This window comes from Bombina bombina, chromosome 1 (assembly GCF_027579735.1).
Source record: "Bombina bombina isolate aBomBom1 chromosome 1, aBomBom1.pri, whole genome shotgun sequence".
NCBI classification, from domain to species: Eukaryota; Metazoa; Chordata; class Amphibia; order Anura; family Bombinatoridae; genus Bombina; species Bombina bombina.
Window position 1 is genome coordinate 588,814,944 of NC_069499.1, and position 17,199 is coordinate 588,832,142.

Genomic DNA, 17,199 nt, shown 5'->3' on the forward strand with positions numbered 1-17,199 from the left:
AACTGAAAACATCTAGTTAAAAAAACAACAACCTTGTCTCCTAACAGGAGTTCCAGGGATATACATCCTTGATGTTCTGCTGCCATCTGGTGGAGCAGACACAAGCTGCACTCATCTGACAACTGAGTAACTAGCAAATGGAAATTACATCCATCAGCAGAACGTTTCTCCCGCAGTTAAACATTCTAAGAGAGCAGTGGGTGCAAGGGTTATCATCGAAGCACTTCTTCACATAAAAGGAAGTAAGAGGTGGTAAAGACAAACATTGCAGGGGACTTCAAGAATGCATGTGATAAGCATAAGGCTATTCTACAAATTAAGCCATTATATATAGGACAACTGGCAGACTATGGTTCATATCTGCCGTCATAATTTACGTTTCTATGTTAAAACTGTGAATATTATAAATCTTTAGATACAGAATATTTTATTTACCAGTGTTCTATTGTGTAAGGCGGAATTACATATTTCTGTGAAATCCACGTTTTCTTGCCATGACCTACACACAAAAACAATTTCCTAATTACACTTAACAGGAAATGATTCCTCATGCAATATCTCCTTTGAAGACTCACAAAACTGTGCTGGCTCTTCAAGTTTGGTTTCTTATGAACTACCCATTATCATTTCCCCCTCAATTCCTGATAAGGAAGGATTTATTCTGTATAAAAAAACTCCAATCCAATTCAGTTTGTAATTTGCAGTAACCCTTTTTTCATATAATTTTATATATAACCTACTTCTCTACTTTTTCTTCCATATTAAACTTAAAAATAATTTCCCATAAAAAGTGTATTAATAGTGAAAAAAAAAATCACATTATTTTGTCTGGTTTTCCTTTCTTAGGCATTATGTGGAATTCAGAACATTCTATATGCTGCTAAGGGATTCCTTGATATATCCTCCGCTGTGGCCAGTTAGGGGCAGAGGAGGTAAGATAAATAACATGCAAGAGGCTTTTCAAGAGGTGTGTCCCCATACTGTAATACAAGTCAAGTTTTAAGATTAAAACGATTTAAAACATTTAATTTGCAAGAAAGTTTTATAGTGTAGTGATGTGCGTGTATATAAATATATATTTACTTTAAGGACCCTTTAAAGTTCTATAGATCCAGATTGTGAACTTACATTTTTTGAGAGGTCACTATTTCCAAATCCTTTTAACTATATTCTGTGATCAATGGGATTACATATTCCATAAGGACAGCTGAAGCCTGTGACTTTTCATTTAAAATAATTTTAACATACATTATAACAGTTTTCCTATATTAAGAACAAAATTTAAAAAATGTTTTCAATGAAATAAACCAAACAAACAGAATAATCAGGGACATGTGCTTGAAGGGAGTATAAATGATGTATTATAAACATAACTTGTTAGCTTTAATGAGCACAACAAATAGCTGCTAAAATTAAAAAAAAAAGAAAAGAAAAAAAAGAGAACCGCTAGGTATGAGACAAATGGTTAAGACGCATCTTGAGAAAACGGTCATGTCATAATGCTAGAATTTTAATGTAAGGAGTATATGAAAGGCTTCTCTAAAAAGGTGGGTTTGCAGGGAACCTTTGAAGTTAAGAATTCCATACAGTAGCGTAAAGTCTTTTAAGTAGGAGCAGGTAATGTAAGAGATGCCAGAGAAGATCATGGGCAGAGAGGAGGGGCTATAAGGGAAGTGCAATATTGCTAGAAGCGGTGAGCTTTAGTACTAGATTTTTTTTTTTTTGTAAATGATAAGGGATGAGCAGTAAGTCAAACTGATAGAAATTATTCTGATAGACAGCTGAAGAAGGTGATTGTGGGGTGAAAAGTTGGCCAATTAGAAGTAAGAACTAGCTATGCTTTGTTTACAGCAGTTTCTAGGTTACAGTAATTGTTACTACACTAAAGAGTTCGCAACTATCAATAAGAGCTCACCGTGAAGAGGTTGGACCTGCGCTTAGATTGCTTGCGTACTGGAGTTGGGGTGCTGGCAGTGGGGGGAACATCGATCCTCAGTTCCTTCTGGCTGGTGCTTGGGGTAGATGGGACGGAAGAGGAGTAGTCACTCAGGCTGCCCCCACCATTACTGGTCTGTGAGGTTGGAAAAAACACAAAAGTCAGATCTGTGTAAATGCCTGTCTTTTCCGCCTGTGTCATGTGCCTGCGCTATAATGTACAAGACTGCTCACTACATCAGTTTATACAGATGATGCATTGTACCTGGCTGATGTGCACTGTTGACACCTGTGCGGAGCACACAGACGTGTGGCTTGGGGAATTTGGCAGAGACTTGCAAGGACCAATCGAGAGCTGCTGCTTCTTTCGTGTTGCTACAATCTTCTGCGCCACTGGATGAGGTGAGAGAGACAAGAAAAGAAATTGAAGTGAAGGTGTTGTAATAGAGGAGAGAGAGAGAGAGAGAGAGAGAGAGAGAGAGAGAGAGAGAGAGAGAGAGAGAGAGGAAATAAGTACAATTCCAAGGAGAAATAAGTTAAAGGGATATGAAATACAAACTTTTTCTTTCATGATTCAGATAGATCAAGCAACTTTTTAATTTACTTCTATTATCAATTTTTTCATTCTTCATTCTCTTGGAGTCTTTTGTCATGTAGTGCTCCAGACATCTACCTAGGTATCTCTTCAACAAAGAATATCATAGGAACAAAGATAATTGATAATAGAAGTAAATTGGAAACTTTTTAAAACTTGTATGCTCTGTCTGAATCCTCTCCCTTTAAGTAATTGTTACTGACAATTAGTTGTAATACTACAGATAACTAGTTTTACCACAATAACAGTGCTTATGTGAACTAACCCTTGCTTTACATACAACACCATTGTTTACATTCTGTAGGTTTCCTTCAAAATGCTGCAAATCAATAGCTGGTTTAGGCAATTTGCAGAAAACCTATGTTACAGAATTTGCTCTTTGGTCTCTCTAAGGAGAGAGACACAAGCACAATGTTTATACAAGAGATATATACTGTCCCTTTAAGCAATGTTTAATGAGTCACGGAAGGACTAAAGTGTATGCAAAGACGTAGAGTCTACCGTAGGGTGCAGAACCAATATTAAACACGGCCATGGTGGAAACAATATGGAGACGTTTCCATGTACACAATTACACAGCCTATTTACACTTGAATTTTCTAGGAAAAGACATTTGAACATGTCAGCTACTTTGTTTTCCAGTAACGTCTATTTATTCCTAGACTCAATTGTATACAGATTCCTCACACCAGATTTCTCACTTATTCAGATAACTATTATAATGGTTTCAACTTTTATATGAAAGTTTTCATATATTTTTTTCACTTACAGTAAATGTGCATGTCCCTTTAAAGATTAAATGCTCATTTTGGGAAGTGCTCACCCCCCCTTGTGGCCCCCTCAGCTGCAATGGGCCAGTGAATTCTACAGAAGCCATAAAACACCCCACCCCCCAAACCTGACACTTTCTCCTGGCCTCCCTCCCTCTCACACAACATTAAAACAAATTTATCTTCATTTATGTCGCAATTACCTCTCCGGGTTGTTAATTTGCTGGAAATCGAGCTATTCTTTAATTGCTCCTATTAATGGGGGATTTAAATGTGCAGAGTAATAAGCTGTTACCTTCAGAATGGGACAAAGTCAACCAGAGCATCTCAAAGGAAATCGCACAATCCTCTGGGGCCAAAACCCCCTATGTTCAACAGCCTCGTACACAGGTCCCTTTCCTCTAAGCAGTTTCCTAACCAACAATATATGGGGAATGGATAACCACTTATTTCCATGTTGAAACTATATTGTGCAGGTGCTTGAATAATTAGTAGATATCCTGCCTGTTTATAATTCCTATTCCATATATATAGAAAGCCAGTAGATTAGGGCGCCAGCATTGTAAGCCGTGCACATCACTGACTATACAGAGATCTAAATAAACCACACAAGTTGTACAATGTCTGCACTCAGTTTAAAGAGATTTCATTCTCAGGTATACAGAGCTCACTACTATCCATCTGTTTAGCTATGTTCTTCATTACATCTCCCCCCATCTGTTGCCCCCAGTGTAGGAGATGCAGTAGAAATGATTTCAATATTTCTGAAGTCTCAATACCTAGAAGACAAAATCCTTTTCATCCTAAACACGTCCTGATTATTTATGGGTTTTCAGGCCAGTGAAACTCAGATTAGAGCAGATTCACCATTAGCATCCAGTATTGAAGCTTCATTTTGCAGCTCTCTCACCCTTGTACAGCTCAAAGCTCATTCAGACAATCAGGGAATGCTCACAGGGCACATTAATATACTTGAAAGGTTAGAATACATGGCCTGCTAGTTCTTGTCCATTTATTTCACAGACTACTACAAGCCTCAGCAAGATAGGGAAGAAGTCTTCAGTAGGGCAATTGCACCATCTACTGATAACTACAAGAATTACAACAATATCCAGAGCACATGAAAAGTACCCTCCAGCAACTCTACCTCAGCTGCCTAAAATAACAAAATGCATCTTTTGGACAACCAAACCCATAACTGCACTTCCAACTGTTCATCCCAAGAGCAGCACATTTGGCTACAAACCCCAAAAACGACACAACTGTCTGCTCACCCTGTTATATACAAAGTACAAATAGTGGTGAAACTGCCCACACCTCTGGCAGACTGAAAAAATACCTCCTGCTGCTCTAAGCAAGACCTCACCTGTCTGTAGTACACAACAATCTACTCACAGCATCATCTGCCCTAGATACTGTCCATAGCAAACCAAAAGCTGCTCATACCACTGTTTTCTGCCCACAAGAAGGACTGCATCCCCTGCTGTCTACACCAAACCTCATAACCACTAATGTCCCGTTGCTTACAGAGCAAACTGCCACTACTGTTCTTCATAGCAACAATTTTCCTTTCATGATTTAGAACATACAATTTTAAACTACCCCAGTTTACTTCTATTATCAAAGTTGCTTCATTCGCTTGGTATTATTTGTTGAAGAAGCAGCAATGCACTGGTTTCTAACTGAACACATGGGTGAGCCAATGACAATAGGCATACATATGCAGCCACCAATCAGCAGCTAGCTCCCAGGTGCTTTGCAGCTCCTGAGCTTACCTAGGTTAACCCTTTAACAAAGGATAGCAAGATAAGGAAAAAATATTAAATAACAAAAGTAGATCGGAAAGTCGTTTAAAATTTGTATGCTCTGTCTGAATCATGAATGTCTAATTATAAATTTACTGTCCCTTTAACTTCACCTACATCAGTTTATATCTGCTAGGAACTACATCTTTTGCTTCGTACAAGTACTGAGCCCAAGCTGCCAGCTCCAATAACTGCACTGCCATTTACCCACTTAACTTTAGTTGCCCATACCAACTATACTACTTAGAGTATGAGTGACAAGAACAACACCTTCCTACTGCTCACAAAAGCACTACTCTTCAAACTGGCAACCCTAATGTACTTGTAACACTAACTCTATATAAGCACAATAATAACTGCATCTGTTCACATCCACAATTACCCGTATGGCCATTCGCACCAATAGCTACACCTGCATATAGGTGTATACCAGGACCAAAGTCCCCCAGGTGCTGAAACCAAAATTACAAACCAAAATACACAAAAAACTAGGGATGTGTTTTTAGATCTTCCGTGAGGATCTGATAGCGGAAGTAAGCAGGGGCGCATGTCCTTCGGATATTTTTGTAGTAAGATTGATTCTTGTAAAAGATCTCCACTCTAAGACATGGATTTGCAGAGATCTTAGTGTGGGGATATTTTATAGGAATCAATCCGGCTACGAAAATATCCAAAGGGCACAAGCTGCTGCTTACTTCCGCAATTAGATCCTCATGAAAGATCCGAACGCTCATCCCTACCAAAAACTGTGCATCCAGATACAAAACTCCAAAATAAAAAGCTGCAAGTGCAGCTAATGGATCACAATAAAACCTGCTTGTACATACAAGATCTACATAACTAGGTGCTCAGACCAAAGATTGTGCCCTAACTGGCCACATTAAACAGCTATTAAATTAATGCTAGAGATAATGATGTATTCAAAGCAAAAGATTAGCCTCAGAATAATACACAATAAGCATTGATCTCCATCATGTTCAACCTAAGATTTCTGTATCTTCTCTGCTGAAAACAATTAAGAAGGTACCACAATTTTCATAACTGAAATACAGGAAAGGGGAACAATATAAATAACGAATAAAGTACAGCGTTCTCGCCAGAACCTTTTTAATGGGCACAACACCTGGCTGATTTTATTGACCACCTGGCTAAAATTGTAGCGTATTATTTGCTATTGTAGTCCTCCATAGAGGTCTACAATAGAAAACAATGGGCACTGCACAACTATGCTCTAGGCTCCAACTGGAATCCCAAAGCTGGAAGTGTGGGATCCTGTATACAGGAGTACAATTCTACACCTCAAGATTCTCACACCAAGAACTGTACCTTCACATACTGACAATACATTATTTATGCCATGAACTATACAAACAGTTGCTCAAACTAAAAAATGCACCTCAAGTTATCCACACCAAGTAATGGACTTCTCAACTGCACTGCCTGCTGCCACCACAATAACTGACATGCCATCCTCTGTATCCTACAGATGCTAACAGAATCTCCACGTCACAACTGTTGCTTGGTGTGGTCTTTAAAAGCGGCTCTGTCACACACTGCTCATGGACCATGTAGCATGTCTCTGGGTGAGCTTATTTTTTGTATGACCACCTGTTGCGCTTATATCATGTCCTCGTATCACAACACTGTTTGCTTTCTGGAAATTGCTACACAGCTGTCTGAATACCCATGCTCCCTCTAGGCAATCACAGTTTGCTTTTATTTATTTGCCATTTAGTACCAATTGTTCAAGCCACCCTGTTGGTCATTTACTGGCCTGAGCTTATAAAATCTGTTTGATCCAGCCTTTGTTACCTCTTGTTCCATGTTTGCCATTGACTGAGTTTATATGACCAAATTATAAAACCATCATGTCTAGCTTTTATCCAGTCTACAATTGATGTGTCTTCCATTGCTTGCTTAATCTACTGCTACAGATATTGTTCACATATATACTGTATGGTCAAACCTCTTTCACTGCTTCTGTCTCCAATGAAAACAGCACCCCCTAGCATCTTATACAAAGAACACATTTTTAGCTTCCCTTAACAAGAACTGCAAGAACTGCTCACAAGGAACAGTAGGAGAAATATCAGGGTATAAATTATGCCAGAAGAAAATACTAAATTTAGGTCCGCCCATCGGAGATACGGGCGAGGGCCGTGGACTCTCCTCCCCACGATGGAAATAAAATTATCAGGTAAGCATAATTTATGTTTTCCATCTAAAGGGGAGGAGAGTCCACTGCTTCATTCATTATTTGTGGGAACATATACCCAAGCTTTTAGAGGACACTGAATGAAACCGGGAGGGTAAAAGGCGGACCCTTAATCTGAGGGCACCACAGCCTGTAGAATCTTTCTCCCAAAAACAGCTTCCGCAGAAGCAAAAACGTAAAATTTGTAAAACGTAGTGAAGGTTTGCAAGGAGGACCAGGTAGCCGCCTTGCAAACCTGCTCCATAGAAGCCTCATTTTTGAAGGCCCAGGATGAAGCTACCGCTCTAGTGGAATGAGCCGTAATTCTCTGAGGAAGCTTATGTCCCGCTGTCTCATAGGCCAAGCGGATCAAGCTCCTCAGCCAAAAAGACAAAGTAGTAGCAGAAGCCCTCTGACCCCTGCGCTTCCCTGAATATACAACAAAAAGAGATTTAGATTGTCTGAAATCCTTTGTGGCTTGAAGATAGAATTTCAAAGCCCTAACCACATCCAGATTATGAAGAAACCTCTCCTTAGGAGGAGAAGGGTTAAGACATAAAGAAGGAATTAGCGCTGCGGAATCTGTTAGCGCTGCGGAATCTGTTGGCACTCTACAAATAACTAATAATAATAATAATAACAACTATCTCCTGATTGATGTTACGGTTAGACACTACCTTGGGGAGAAACCCCAAGCCTGTGCGAAGAACAGCCTTATCCGCATGAAACACCAGATAAGAGGGCTCATATTGCAAGGCTGCCAGCTCAGAGACTCTGCGTGCCGATGCAATGGCCAACAGAAAGAGAACCTTCCAAGAGAGATCCTTTATGTCAAGAGAATGCATAGGCTCAAACGGAACCCTCTGTAAGACCTTAAGAACCAAGTTTAAGCTCCAAGGTGGAGCAGCCTGCCTAAAAACAGGCCTGATTTGAGACAGAGCCTGAACAAAAGATTGGCTGTCAGGGAGATCCGCGAGTCTCCTATGCAACAGAACCGATAAAGCAGAAATTTGTCCTTTTAGGGAACTTGCGGCGAGATCCTTCTCCAAACCCTCTTGGAGAAAGGACAAAATCCTGGATACCCTCACCTTGGGCTCAAGGGTAGCCATGACTCTCACACCAGGACAAGTAAGTCCTCCACACCATATGATAGATGCGTCGAGTGACCGGCTTTCTTGCCTGAACTAGAGTGTCAATCACATTCTCAGAAAAACTCCTCTCTGCCAAGACTAAGCGTTCAATCTCCACGCAGTCAGCCTCGGAGAATCTAGATTTTGATGTTGAAAAGGACCCTGCTCCAGCAGATCCCTGCGACAGGGTAACCTCCATGGCGGAGAGGATGACATCCCCACCAGATCCGCAAACCACCTCCTCCTTGGCCACAAGGGAGCAATCAGAATGGAGGACACACTCGTTTTATACGAGCCACTACACAAGGAAGAAGCAGTAACGGAGGAAATCTGTATACTAGACCAAACCCCCATGGCATCGCTTATGCATCTATCAGCTCCACCTGGGGGTTCCTCGACCTCGATCCGTATCGGGGAAGCTTGCAATTCAACCTTGACGCCATGAGATCGATCTCCGGCGTCCCTCATCTGAGACAGATCTCGCAAACACTTCGGGGTGAAGAGACCATACCCCCAGATGAAAAGTCTGCCTGCTGAGAAAATCCGCCTCCCAGTTGTCCACACCCGGGATGTGGATTTCAGGGAGCGAATAGTTGTGGGCCTCCGCCCACTCCAGAATCCGAGACACCTCCCTCATTGCCAGGGAGCTACTCGTGCCCATCTGGTGGTTGATGTAAGCCACTGAGGTAATATTGTCCATCTGGAACCTGATAAAGCCAAAGTCCTCCAGGCGAGGCCACGCCCTCAGAGCATTGTAGATCACTCGAAGCTCCATAATATTTATTGGAAGAAGAGACTCGAAGCGAGACCACTTCCCCTGTGCCATCCTGGAACCCCAAACAGCTTCCCATCCTGCCAGACTTGCATCTGTGGTCACAATCTCCCAGGACGGTCTCAGGAAGGATGTCCCCATGGACAGGTGATCCGAGCGTATCCACCAGGAGAGGGAAATCCGAGTCCGTGCATCCATGTATATCAGCTGTGACAGATCGGAATGATCGCCGTTTCACTGTCTCAACATGCACAATTGAAGAGGTCTGAGATGAAACCTGGCGAATGGAATGATGTCCATGCAGGAGACCATGAGCCCAATAATTTCCATGCACTGAGCTACAGATGGTCTCGCTATAGACTGAAGGGCAAGACAGGTAGACGCCAGCTTTGTGCGTCGCTTGTCCGTGAGAAAGATTTTCATGGACACGGAGTCTATGATCGTGCCCAAGAACTCCACTCTGGCACTGGGAATCAGTACATGAAGGTAGGCATCCTTCACGTCTATAGAGGTCATTAGCTGCCCCTCTTGAACTAGGGGCAGAATGGATCTGATCATTTCCATTTTGAACGATGGAACGGACAGGAACTTGTTTAAACATTTCGGGCGGAACATGCCCTCCTTTTGGACCACGAACAAATTGGAGTAATACCCTAGACCCCTTTCTGCATGGGGTACTAGTATGATAACCCATAGAGTGGAGAGATCCCGCACACAACCCAGAAAAGCCTCCCTTTTTTCCGGCCATGAAGACAAGTTTGACAGAAGGAATCTGCCCCTGGGCGGAGAGGACTTGAACCCTATCCTGTAACCCTGGGCGACTACCTCCAGAACCTATGGGGGGTCCTGGACATCCTGCAACCAGTCATCTAAGAATAGAGACAATCTGCCCTCCACTCGGTCCACCAACCAGTCGGGGGCCGCCCCTTCATGCAGACTTAGTCTCGAAGGGCTTTTTGCTCTGCTTAGACTTGTTGCAGGCTTGGGCAGGCTTCCAGGCGCCCTTTAGTTGGTCCGCTTTCGCTTAGGGCTGTCGGCGTTGCGCCTTATCCCCACGAAAGGGGCAAAAATTAGAACCCTTAGGTTTCGCCTTCTTATCCTGGGGAAGGAAGGCACCCTTGCCCTCCTGTAATCGTGGACATGATAGGGTCCAGACCTGGACCGAACAGGATCTTGCCCTTAAAATGCAAAGATAGCAGCCTCGTCTTAGAGGTCATGTCCGCCGACCACGATTTTAGCCACAGAGCCCTTCGTGCTAGAACCGAAAAAACATAATTTATGTAAGAACTTACCTGATAAATTCATTTCTTTCATATTAACAAGAGTCCATGAGCTAGTGACGTATGGGATATACATTCCTACCAGGAGGGGCAAAGTTTCCCAAACCTTAAAATGCCTATAAATACACCCCTCACCACACCCACAAATCAGTTTAACGAATAGCCAAGAAGTGGGGTGATAAGAAAAAAAGTGCGAAGCATATAAAATAAGGAATTGGAATAATTGTGCTTTATACAAAAAAATCATAACCACCACAAAAAAGGGTGGGCCTCATGGACTCTTGTTAATATGAAAGAAATGAATTTATCAGGTAAGTTCTTACATAAATTATGTTTTCTTTCATGTAATTAACAAGAGTCCATGAGCTAGTGACGTATGGGATAATGACTACCCAAGATGTGGATCTTTCCACACAAGAGTCACTAGAGAGGGAGGGATAAAATAAAGACAGCCAATTCCTGCTGAAAATAATCCACACCCAAAATAAAGTTTAACAAAAAACATAAGCAGAAGATTCAAACTGAAACCGCTGCCTGAAGAACTTTTCTACCAAAAACTGCTTCAGAAGAAGAAAATACATCAAAATGGTAGAATTTAGTAAAAGTATGCAAAGGGGACCAAGTTGCTGCTTTGCAGATCTGGTCAACCGAAGCTTCATTCCTAAACGCCCAGGAAGTAGATACTGACCTAGTAGAATGAGCTGTAATTCTCTGAGGCGGAATTTTACCCGACTCAACATAGGCAAGATGAATTAAAGATTTCAACCAAGATGCCAAAGAAATGGCAGAAGCTTTCTGGCCTTTCCTAGAACCGGAAAAGATAACAAATAGACTAGAAGTCTTACAGAAAGATTTCGTAGCTTCAACATAATATTTCAAAGCTCTAACAACATCCAAAGAATGCAACGATTTCTCCTTAGAATTCTTAGGATTAGGACATAATGAAGGAACCACAATTTCTCTACTAATGTTGTTGGAATTCACAACTTTAGGTAAAAATTCAAAAGAAGTTCGCAACACCGCCTTATCCTGATGAAGAATCAGAAAAGGAGACTCACAAGAAAGAGCAGATAATTCAGAAACTCTTCTGGAAGAAGAGATGGCCAAAAGGAACAAAACTTTCCAAGAAAGTAATTTAATATCCAATGAATGCATAGGTTCAAAATGGAGGAGCTTGAAGAGCCCCCAGAACCAAATTCAAACTCCAAGGAGGAGAAATTGACTTAATGACAGGCTTTATACGAACCAAAGCTTGTACAAAACAATGAATATCAGGAAGAATAGCAATCTTTCTGTGAAAAAGAACAGAAAGAGCAGAGATTTGACCTTTCAAGGAACTTGCGGACAAACCCTTATCTAAACCATCCTGAAGAAATTGTAATATTCTCGGTATTCTAAAAAAATGCCAAGAAAAATGATGAGAAAGACACCAAGAAATATAAGTCTTCCAGACTCTATAATATATCTCTCTGGATACAGATTTACGAGCCTGTAACATAGTATTAATCACAGAGTCAGAGAAACCTCTTTGACCAAGAATCAAGCGTTCAATCTCCATACCTTTAAATTTAAGGATTTCAGATCCTGATGGAAAAAAGGACCTTGAGACAAAAGGTCTGGTCTTAACGGAAGAGTCCACGGTTGGCAAGAGGCCATCCGGACAAGATCCGCATACCAAAACCTGTGAGGCCATGCCGGAGCTACCAGCAGAACAAACGAGCATTCCTTCAGAATCTTGGAGATTACTCTTGGAAGAAGAACTAGAGGCGGAAAGATATAGGCAGGATGATACTTCCAAGGAAGTGAAAATGCATCCACTGCCTCCGCCTGAGGATCCCGGGATCTGGACAGATACCTGGGAAGTTTCTTGTTTAGATGAGAAGCCATCAGATCTATTTCTGGAAGTTCCCACATTTGAACAATCTGAAGAAATACCTCTGGGTGAAGAGACCATTCGCCCGGATGCAACGTTTGGCGACTGAGATAATCCGCTTTCCAATTGTCCATACCTGGGATATAAACCGCAGAGATTAGACAGGAGCTGGATTCCGCCCAAACCAAAATTCGAGATACTTCTTTCATAGCCAGAGGACTGTGAGTCCCTCCTTGATGATTGATGTATGCCACAGTTGTGACATTGTCTTATCTGAAAACAATGAACAACTCTCTCTTCAGAAGAGGCCAAGACTGAAGAGCTCTGAAAATATTGATCGGAAATCTCACCTCCTGAGATTCCCAAACCCCTTGTGCCGTCAGATACCCCCACACAGCTCCCCAACCTGTAAGACTTGTATCTGTTGAGATTATAGTCCAGGTCGGAAGAACAAAGAAGCCCCCTGAACTAAACGATGGTGATCTGTCCACCATGTCAGAGAGTGTCGTAAAATCGGTTTAAAGATATTAATTGAGATATCTTTGAGTAATCCCTGCACCATTGGTTCAGCATACAGAGCTGAAGAGGTCGCATGTGAAAACGAGCAAAGGAGATCGCATCTGATGCGGCAGTCCTAAGACCCAACATTTCCATGCATAAGGCTACCAAAGGGAATGATTGTGACTGAAGGTTTTGACAAGCTGATATCAATGTTAAACTTCTCTTGTCTGACAAGGACAGAGTCATAGACACTGAATTTATCTAGAAACCTAAAAAGGTTACCCTTGTCTGAGGAATCAATGAACTGATTGGTAAATTGATCCTCCAACCATGAACTTGAAGAAACAACACAAGTCGATTCGTATGAGATTCTTCGAAAATGAGAAGACTGAGCAAGTACCAAGATATCGTCCAAATAAGGAAATACCAAAACCCTATTCTCTGATTACAGAAAGAAGGGCACCGAGAACCTTTGAAAAAAATTCTTGGAACTGAGGCTAGGCCAAACAGTAGAGCCACAAAACTGGTAATGCTTGTCTAAAAAGAGAATCTCAGACACTAAAAGTGATCTGGATGAATCGGAATATGCAGATACACATCCTGTAAATCAATTGTAGACATATAATGCCCTTGCTAAACAAAAGGCAGGATAGTCCTACAGTAACCATCTTGAATGTTGGTATCCTAACATAACGATTCAATAATGATAGATCCAGAACTGGTCTGAAGGAATTGACCTTCTTTGGTACAATGAAGAGATAAAATAAAACCCCAGCCCCTGTTCCAGAACTGGAACTGGCATAAATACTCCAGCCAACTCTAGATCTGAAACACATTTCAGAAATGCTGAGCCTTGCTGTGTCAACTGGGACACGGGAAAGAAAAGAATCTCTTAGCAGGAGGCCTTAACTTGAAGCCAATTCTGTACCTTTCTGAAACAATGTTTCTGAAACCAGAGATTAAGAACGGAATTGATCCAATTTTCTTTGAAGAAAACGTAATCTGCCCCATACCAGCTGAGCTGGAATAAGGGCCGCACCTTCATAGGTACTTAGGAGCTGGCTATAGGTTTCTATAAGGCTTGGATATATTCCAAACTGGAAATAGTTTCCAAACTGATACCGCTCCTGAGGATGAAGGATCAGGCTTTTGTTCCTTGTTGTGAGGAAAGGAACGAAATGATTATTTACCCTGGAAAGAAAGGGAAAGCAAAGTTGACTTAGAAGACATGTCAGCATTCCAAGTTTAATCCATAAAGCTTTTCTAGCTAAAATAGCTAGAGACATATACCTGACATCAACTCTAATGATATCAAAAGATGGTATCACCAATAAAATTATTAGCATGTTATAGAATAATAATAATGCTATAAAATTATGATCTGTTACTTGTTGCGCTAAAGGTTCTAACCAAAAAGTTGAAGCTGCAGCAACATCCGCTAAAAATATAGCAGGTCTAAGAAGATTACCTGAACATAAGTAAGCTTTTCTTAGAAAAGATTCAATTTTCCTATCTAAAGGATCCTTAAATGAAGTACTATCTGCCATAGGAATAGTAGTACATTAGCAGGAGTAGAGACAGCCCCATAACCTTAGGGATTTTTGTCCCAAAAAACTCTAATCTGTCAGATGGCACAGGATATAATTTGCTTAAACGTCTAGAAGGAGTAAATAAATTACCCAAATTATTCCATTCCCTGGAAATTACTTCAGAAATAGCATCAGGGAGATAAAACACTTCTGGAATAACTACAGGAGATTTAAAAACCTTATTTAAACGTTTACATTTAGTATCAAGAGGACCAGAATCCTCTATTTCTAATGCAAATAACACTTCTTTAAGTAAAGAACGAATAAATTCCATCTTGAACAAATACAAAGATTTATCAGCATCAACCTCTGAGACAGAAACCTCTGAACCAGAAGAACCATTATCAGTATCAGAATGATGATGTTCATTTAAAAATTCATCTGAAAAAAAGAGAAGTTTTAAAAGACTTTTATGTATACTAGAAGGAGAAATAACAGACATAGCCTTCTTAATGGATTTAAAAAATAAAATCTCTTATGTTATCAGGAACACTCTGAAAATTAAATGTTGACAGACAGCAACAGGTAATGTAACAGTACTAAAGGAAATTTTATCTGCATTAATAAGTTTGACATGACATGCAATACAAATAACAGCTGGAGAAACAGATACCAAAAGTTTATAGCAGACTTAGCTTGGTAGCTCCAGCACTGTGCAGTGATTTTCCTGTAGTATCTTCTGACTCAGTTGCAACGTGGAACATCTTGCAATATGTAAAAGAAAAAAACAACATATAAAGCAAAATTGATCAAATTCCTTAAATGACAGTTTCAGGAATGGGAAAAAAATGCCAGTGAACAAGCTTCTAGCAACCAGAAGCAATAAATAATGAGACTTAAATAATGTGGAGACAAAAATGACGCCCATATTTTTTAGCGCCAAAAAAGACGCCCACATTATTTGGCGCCTAAATGCTTTTGGCGCCAAAAATGACGCCACATCCGGAACGCCGACATCCTTGACGCAAAATAACGTCAAAAAATGACGCAACTTCCGGCGACACGTATGACGCCGGAAACGGAAAAGAATTTTTGCGCCAAAAAAGTCCGCGCCAAGAATGACGCAATAAAATGAAGCATTTTCAGCCCCCGCGAGCCTAACAGCCCACAGGGAAAAAAGTCAAATTTTTGAGGTAAGAAAAAATATGATAATTCAATGCATAATCCCAAATATGAAACTGACTGTCTGGAAATAAGGAAAGTTGAACATTCTGAGTCAAGGCAAATAAATGTTTGAATACATATATTTAGAACTTTATAAATAAAGTGCCCAACCATAGCTTAGAGTGTCACAGAAAATAAGACTTACTTACCCCAGGACACTCATCTACATGTTTGTAGAAAGCCAAACCAGTACTGAAACGAGAATCAGTAGAGGAAATGGTAAATATAAGAGTATATCGTCGATCTGAAAAGGGAGGTAAGAGATGAATCTCTACGACCGATAACAGAGAACCTTATGAAATAGACCCCGTAGAAGGAGATCACTGCATTCAATAGGCAATACTCTCTTCACATCCCTCTGACATTCACTGCACGCTGAGAGGAAAACCGGGCTCCAACTTGCTGCGGAGCGCATATCAACGTAGAATCTAGCACAAACTTACTTCACCACCTCCCTTGGAGGCAAAGTTTGTAAAACTGATTTGTGGGTGTGGTGAGGGGTGTATTTATAGGCATTTTAAGGTTTGGGAAACTTTGCCCCTCCTGGTAGGAATGTATATCCCATACGTCACTAGCTCATGGACTCTTGTTAATTACATGAAAGAAACCTGATATCTTAGCATTCAGGCAGATAATTTGCATATTAGCGTCACGAATGAAGTAATTGGCCACCATTAGGCCCTAATCTTCTCCTGCACCTCCTCGAAAGAAGGTTCACCCTCAATCATATCAAATAAGGCGTCGCACCAATATGACGCAGCCCCAGCAACCGTGGCAACCGATGCCAGTTGAAAAACAAACGCTGTGTGTTGAAACATTTCGTAATATGTTTTCCAACTTTTTATCCATAGGCTCCTTAAACGAAGAACTATTCTCTAAAGGAATCGTCGCACGCTTAGCGAGGGTGGAGATGGCCCCATCCACCTTGGGAATGGTCCCCCACAACTCCAGCTGGGCCTCCGGGATGGGGAAAAGCATTTTAAAATGAGAAGAGGGGGAAAAGGAAGAACCTAACCGCTCCCACTCGTTCTTTATAATGTTCGCCATCTTGACGGGCACCGGAAAAGTCTGGGGAACCACCCTGTCCTTGTAAACCTTATCCAATTTAGGAATGGAGGGCTCTTCTGGAAGCTTCGTTTACGGAACCTCCAAAGTAGCCAGTACTTGTTTTAGTAAAAAACGCAAGTTCTCCAACTTAATCCTAAAACCGGCTCCTCCTCTACCGGAGGTTTAGATGACACAGACTCTAACCCCAAAAGGGGCGTCCGACACAAACAAATCCAGGGACAGACCGCTATGAAAAGCTCTATGCTTGTGCTTAGCAGAACGCGGTAAAGCATGGATCACCTTAGCGACTGCCGTTTCAAGATGATCTGCAAAATCAGATGGCCAAGCAATCTCCCCCAAAGGAGTAAAAGCCGGACCCTGGGGCGCTGCATGTGGGATAGGGGACGCCATTAGGGAACGCACCTCATGGGACGGTGACCCCTCAGAGGTGGTTGGCTCAGCAGTGCTAGACATTTTCTTATGTTTGGAAGTCGTAGCCTTCTCAAGGCATGTGGAACATAGTTGCGTATGCTGGTCTACCAAA

The 17,199-nt window shown here is 41.3% G+C and overlaps 1 protein-coding gene across 2 annotated transcripts in view; it reads right to left on the reverse strand.

Annotated features, from left to right (window-relative positions):
- LOC128645682 (arf-GAP with GTPase, ANK repeat and PH domain-containing protein 1-like) overlaps positions 1-17,199 on the reverse strand; it is a 607,927-nt gene that overhangs the window by 125,861 nt on the left and 464,867 nt on the right. For both annotated transcript variants that reach the window (XM_053698867.1, XM_053698866.1), the window contains exons 7-8: positions 2,201-2,328; positions 1,916-2,071 (exon numbers count right to left, since the gene is read on the reverse strand). In XM_053698867.1, coding sequence (XP_053554842.1) covers positions 1,916-2,071; positions 2,201-2,328 — 284 coding nt within the window. The remainder of the gene's footprint in view (positions 1-1,915; positions 2,072-2,200; positions 2,329-17,199) is intronic.